This window comes from Myotis nattereri (assembly GCF_964212035.1).
Source record: "Myotis nattereri genome assembly, chromosome: 1".
NCBI classification, from domain to species: Eukaryota; Metazoa; Chordata; class Mammalia; order Chiroptera; family Vespertilionidae; genus Myotis; species Myotis nattereri.
In genome coordinates, this window is record NC_138075.1 from 9,082,113 (window position 1) to 9,088,810 (window position 6,698).

Genomic DNA, 6,698 nt, shown 5'->3' on the forward strand with positions numbered 1-6,698 from the left:
TGCTCCCTGTCCTTGGGGAGCACATGCAGGAGGCAACCAGTCGATGTGTGTCTCTCTCACATTGATATTTCTCTCTCTCTATACACACACACACACACACACACACACACCTCCCACTCTCTCTGAAAAAGCAATGGAAAAAGCCTCATGTGAGATTAACAACAACAAAAAAGATTGGAGCTGAAGATCTTAAGTTCTTGCTTTTTGCCCATTGACCAGCTATGCAGCATGGGGACTTTAATATTTTTACCTAAAGATGTCTCTTTTTTGGTAATGACAGACATGTTAAAAAAAAAAAAAAAAAAGGCCTGGTTTTTCTTAATACACCTTTAGAGGTTTTTAAATTGTTTTATACCTGGCAAGTTGACATTTTTTAAGAACCTCATTTTTAATTTGTAATAAAAGTGTACAACTTGATTTTTTTAAAACAATTCAACAGACGGCAAGCACCTGTTAATAAAGGCCTTAGATAATTGTCAGAAAAGGGTTTTAGGTCTCCCTCTGCCGCAGTGCCACGGCTGCCCTTGGCAGCATCACCCCCACTGGCGATGCTGGTGTTATGCTGAGTACTCACCTCCCTTGACCACATGGGCGGACTTGGAGATCGACCAGGGATGGCCGGAAGCTTGATGCTGCAGGATTGGGTATTGCAGCTTTTGCATACGCAGGTCACTGTGTAATTCAGGCCTGGAAACCTGTAGAACAAGTAATCACAGAAGATTTCACACCTCGCCTTTCATCCTACTATCCTATAAAGGAGGATTTGAACAGAAAACGAGTCGGCGAGAGGCTATTCTTATTTTGGATGTGAACCCATCTGCTGGCAAGGCCGAGATTAGAACAGCTCACAGAGAATCATGATTTTGAATAACCCAGATAAAGGTGGAGCTCTGTACTTAGCAACCAAAATAAATGAAGCAAAAGACTTGCTAGAAGAAACCACCAAACATTCATTGATGCTCAGGGACTCCTGCAGATTTAATCTAAGCCACCCCCGTTATCATTTTCATACATGTGCTACCCATAAATAACAATTTATTTCGCTGTTAAGTGGTATAATAATAAAAGATTAATAATTTGTCTTTTATTATCTTTTAAAGGGAAAAATGTCTTAACAGTTTATATATAGCATTGATAAAGTTCATGTCTAAATATCCTACTAAACTCTTTTGTCTTATAATTAAACACGGTTTCAATGAGTTATTGCGTAAAAGAGCAATCTTTTTTACCTTTATGTATCAGAATATAGCTGTGGTGTGACATATAAGGAGGAGGATTTACTAAGATTCCCAAAGTCATGGACCAAGGATGCCATAGTCATCTCCAAATTAATATGCACATCTATTTCAACTTTCATTTATTCAGCCTACATAATTTTTAGAGAGCCAGTATACAAGGCATTGTGCTAGTGGCAGTCAGAGAAACAGTAAGGTAGAGAAGGTGTATTTGCTTGTCCCTGTGTCCATCTTGATGGGGGAATGGAAAAAGGTGTGAGTGGCAAGGTCTGGACATCATATTGCTCCTCACACTTCATTTGTTTAAGCGTTTACTTGGTTTTCTGTGGTTTTGTGTCTTTGGGAAGCATAGTATCCATACAAAAGCTTTTTGATTAGTAATTTGCAGATTGATTCCAACTAGACTTTCTCCTATTCTTGTTTTCACATTTACCTTGTGTTTTATAACTTAGTTCCTAAAAGAAAAAATGATTTAGAGAAGGAGCAAGTTGTTTAAAAGCTAAATCGAAGTGATGATAAACGTATTTGTTTACACTATGGCATTTCTATATGATTATTTCAAATAATTATTTAATCTACTATAAATAAATCTTTATGGTGGCCACAGAACTAGTATAAATGAGGGAAATGTCAAAATGCATTATTAGATATTACCACAGGTAGATCTGTTGTTAGTCTAACTCTCTTCTTTTCTCTTCTCTCCACCCCACTACCGTTTGCACAGTATCCGTCTGGGAATTTTTCTCCGAAGATACCCCATAGCACGAGTTTTTGTAATTATATATATGGTAAGTGAACTTGTTTTAAAAAACAATACTGCACTTGATTTTTAACTAGGATTTTTTCAGCTGTTGGTCTTTTTTAAAAAATATGTTTTTATTGTCCTAACTGGTTTGGCTCAGTGGATAGAGCGCCAGCCTGCTGACTGAAGGGTCCCAGGTTTGATTCCGGTCAAGGGCATGTACCTTGGTTGCGGGCACATCCCCAGTAGGGGTTGTGCAGGAGGCAGCTGATCAATGTTTCTACCTCTCTATTCCTCTCCCTTCCTCTCTGTAAAAAATCAATAAAATATATTTAAAAAATAAAATATGTTTTTATTTACTTCAGAGAGAGAGGAAGGGAGAGGGAGAGAGAGAGAGAGACAGAAACATCAATGATGGGAAAATCATGACTGGCTGCCTCCTGCACGCCCCCTACTGGGGATCGAGCCTGCAACCCAGGCATGTGCCCTCACCAGGAATTGAACATGACCTCCTGGTTCATGGGTTGAGGCTCAGCCACTGAGTTATACCATCCAGGCAGCTGCTGGTCTTTTTGACTGAAAGTTTAGCAGTCAGTTTTGAAAGATAATTCATTTTTAGTAATGCAAGTGAAAATAACAATTTGTTATGTCTAAAATATAAATTGCTCAAAGACTTTTCCTACAATAAAATTAACTTTAGTGCAGTTTAACAGTTAACTCCATTGCTGAGCCCCTCTTATGATAAAAAATACAATATAAAACGATTTTATTTTTATCTTGATGTAAAGTTGCTTTCATGTGTTTTGCTTTGTTTTCTAAAACGGTCTCAAGGTTGATTTATTTTCTTTCAGATTTCTTAGCTCTAATAATGGTTACCAGAGTCAGGCATGCCATTTCACATGTCCTGTGAGCCTAAAAAACTCACTCACTGTTCTGAATGGGGATGCTAAACGTAGTTGGGTTGAATTAAAACAGGCATTTTCTTCTTCAAAAGGAATAAAAGCACCCTTAGAAAGAAATTTCTCTCTGATCCACTAGAGGGAAGAGTTACTCCTTTAAAAAAAAAAGTTTTTAAGAAGTGAGGGTGGAGAGAATGAGAGGAAAAAGATTGACCTCAGAAAGGATTCAGAATGTGTCCACATCTGGGTTGATTTCCGGTGGGAGATTCTGAAGAACATGTGCTCTGTCAGCATGAGATGTGATGCTTCACGCCAGTGATGCCTGAGCGACGGAGCCTCACGCCGTTGCCCCCCGGCCACGAGGGAGCTAGTGGGACTGCCAGTGGAGGTCCTGTGCTGGACCCCAAATCCCCTCTGAAACCTGGCACAGCATTCCTGTCGAGCACGTCTTCCCACCCCTCTTCACCAAAGCATGGCCAAGCCCTCTTTCAGAACACCAGCTCTGACTGCTCTTAAAGAGCCTCCCTAGCCACTTCATGGCTCCCCAGCCATTAATCACCTGGTTGTTTGGGGTCCATGTGCTTATCATGAATGAGTTGAGGACTTATCTCCTCTTGACTGAGAAATATGCAGGAATTGTAACCACTACCCTCCATCGGTTGTACATCTATTTCTTCATTAGTTACCCAATAAACACGCACTGAGCCCCTGGAATGTTACAGACACAGTGCTGGACAGGAACACAAAGACAACCAAGATGCGATTCCTGCCCTCCATGCACCTCTCACTGGGCCTGTGGTGAAGATGGGATCACTGACTAATCCACAAATTACCTTTTCTTTCTTTAGGCTTTGCTTCACCTCTGGGTCATGATTGTTTTGTTGACTTATACACCGGAAATGCACCATGACCAACCCCATGGCAAATGAACTGAACCCAGTTGTTGCAATGATTGGTTGTCTTTTTCCAGACTTTGGATCTGTAACAGGTCAATGGCTTCAAATTCTGGAGGAGGGTGCCCAAGATTATTTTATCACTACAAGCTTTTAACTTTTTAAGTTATTATACTCTGCTACCTAAATCTTCCTCTAATTTCCCTCAAATGGTAAGAGTTTCTAAAACAGACGGTAATTTAACAAGCTCAGCTCCGCTTTTTCTGAGATTGGTGGGTCCATGTATATATATGTACACACAGATGCTGGGTGGTTCACCTCTGTACAGACCAGCCTGTATTTTACTGATACTCATTATGGGTTGTAATCAGGGAAACTAATTGTATTTAGTGACATAAATAAAAGGTTTTCTTTTTGATAATTCTGTCTGCTTTTGTATTTTCCTCTACTTAACTTTACAAATACACTTTTTTCCCCTTTTGATATACCTCACCCAAAGAGTGAGGATATTTTTCCCATTATTTTTTTAGAGTGGAAGAGAGGGGCAGAGAGAGAGGAGAACAAAACATCAGTGTGAGGGAGCTGCATCAATTGGTTGCCTCCTGCATGCATCCCAACCTCAGGGAGGGGGACCAGGCAGGGATATAACCTGCAACCCAGGTACGTGCCCTTGACTGGAAATCGAACCTGAGACCCTCCAGCGCACAGGCCAACACTCCAACCACTGAACCACGCCGGCCAGGGCAAACTTTGCAAATTTACTTTGACATGTTAAAGGCCTGATTGATATAAATCTTTTTATAAACATAAAATTTACTGTGCATTTACCTTTTTTAAAAATAATAGTTTTTTATCCCCATTAAGCCAGACCGTTCCAGATGGCCAGACGATCGAGCGGAGGGCAGCAGCTGGTATCACTCGTGGTTGGTTCTCAGTGGGCTGCCCTTTCCCAGTGTGTGCACTGTTTCCCCTCCCCGACCCCTGCACCAAATTCCTTCCATTCTCAATCATTCATCACCTTCCTCCGCCCTTTTTCCTTTTCTCAGCCTACACCTCCAGCCTCTACCTCAGGACATCCATAGCCCCTGCTTGTGCGTTTAGAAATCGAATCTGTTTCAGCAATCTTTGCATTTTTAAAACACTCCAGTGCAGAGATATTACAAAGTTATTCTTTGAAGAGACTATTTTTTGCTTTAGGTCCAATATAATGTCTGTTCTGACTTTTCTTTTTTCCTACACATCTCAATTCTTTTTCTGCCCCCTGGGCTCTTGTGGTCTCTCTTCAGATCCTATATAATAAAGAGGTAAAGTGCAAATTGACCCTCACGCCCTCACAAGATGGCTGCCTACAACCAGGCCGGCAGGGGCGTTAGTGAGGGACGACCAAACAACTGAACAAGCAGGCTGCGTGGGGTGACCAGGATGGCAGGGGGAGCAGTTGGGGGTGACTAGGTCAGCAGGGGGGGCAGTTGGGGGTGACCAGGGTGGCGACCAGGCTGGCAGAGGGAGGCAGTTGGGGGCAACCTGGCCGGCAGCAGGGGGTAGTTAGGGGCGACTGGCAGGGGGGGCAGTTAGGGGTGACCAGGCCAGCAGGGGGAGCAGTAGGGGGAGACCATGCCAGCAAAGGGGGGCAGTTGGGGGTGACCAGGCTGGTGGTGGGAGCAGTAGGGGAGACCAGGCCAGCAGGGGAGCAGTTGGGGATGACCAGGCCAGCAGGGGGGGCAGTTGGGGGCGACCAGGCCAGCAGGGAGGGCAGTTGGGGGCGACCAGGCCAGCAGTGGGGGGCAGTTGGGGGTGACCAGGCTTGGGGGGGGGGCAGTTAGGGGCGACCAGGCAGGCAGGCAGGTGAGTGATTAGGAGCCAGTGGTCCAGGATTATGAGAGGGATATCCGACTGCCCAGGACCAGGCCTAAACCAGCAGTCGGACATCCCCTGAGGGGTTCCAGATTGGAGAGGGTGCAGACTGGGCTGAGGGAACCCCACCCTCCCCTGGACGAATTTCGTGCACCAGGTCTCTAGTGTAATTAATATGCATGGTGGGGCAAAAGTAGTTTACAGTTCATATGGAAAAAATAGTCACCCATAAATAATACTCTGCATTTCACATACAACAGTAACCTCCTCTTGCCCCACCCCGTGTGTGGCTCAGGCTGTGCGAGGGAGAGTCTTCCAGTCAGGAGTGTCTGAAGCCTCCTGCCAGTGCCCAGCCGGAAACCTGGCCAGAGTTTCTGTCCTTAATGAGAGCTCTGCTGTGACGTCAGTTGACCTGTGACTTTAATTGTAAATTGTTCAAACGTTTTGGTACACTGCTACATGTACCAGAAAAATCTTAGAGGTCATCCTAGGTGTGTTTGGGCTTTTTTTCAACTTAGCATGAATGAAAAAGGCAGAAAGTACCACATCATCTAGAAGTGGGCATGAGGTATTGCGGGTGGGGGTGTCGACTCACAAACCTATAGGATTTGTATCTGTTCTCTTCTCAGGGATGCTAGCCTGTCAAAGTCTGAGCTGCGGAGTCAGATCTGGTCTCACACAGAGTAAAGAGTTTAGTCTTCTTAGTATCTTATTTTTTTAAAAAACATTTTTTTAAAAAACATTTTTTTATTGATTTCAGAGAGGAAGGGAGAGATAGAAACATCATGATGAGAGAGAATCTTTCATCGGCTGCTTCCTACACGCTCCACACCAGGGATGATGCCTGCAACCGGGAATGGAAGCGTGACCTCCAGGTTCATGGGTCAATGCTCAAGCAGTGGGCCAGGCGGGGTTTGTTAATATCTCTTAAAGGTTGCCCCCCTCCCTCTAATTTGGAAACATTTCTGGAAAATGATTAAAACCAGGTTACATACTTAAAATGGAAAACAGCACATGCTCCATCATCGTGTATTCCAGACTTCCCGTCTCCGCATGTCCTGGCTTTTGTTGGTAT

The 6,698-nt window shown here is 43.7% G+C and overlaps 1 protein-coding gene across 2 annotated transcripts in view; it reads left to right on the forward strand.

Annotated features, from left to right (window-relative positions):
- Positions 1–4,190, forward strand: part of GOLGA5 (golgin A5) — a 31,460-nt gene extending 27,270 nt beyond the window's left edge. For both annotated transcript variants that reach the window (XM_081096076.1, XM_081096077.1), the window contains exons 12-13: positions 1,960–2,023; positions 3,725–4,190. In XM_081096076.1, the coding sequence (XP_080952202.1) occupies positions 1,960–2,023; positions 3,725–3,805 (145 nt within the window). In that variant the 3' untranslated portion in view covers positions 3,806–4,190. The remainder of the gene's footprint in view (positions 1–1,959; positions 2,024–3,724) is intronic.
- Positions 4,191–6,698: the final 2,508 nt, after the last annotated feature.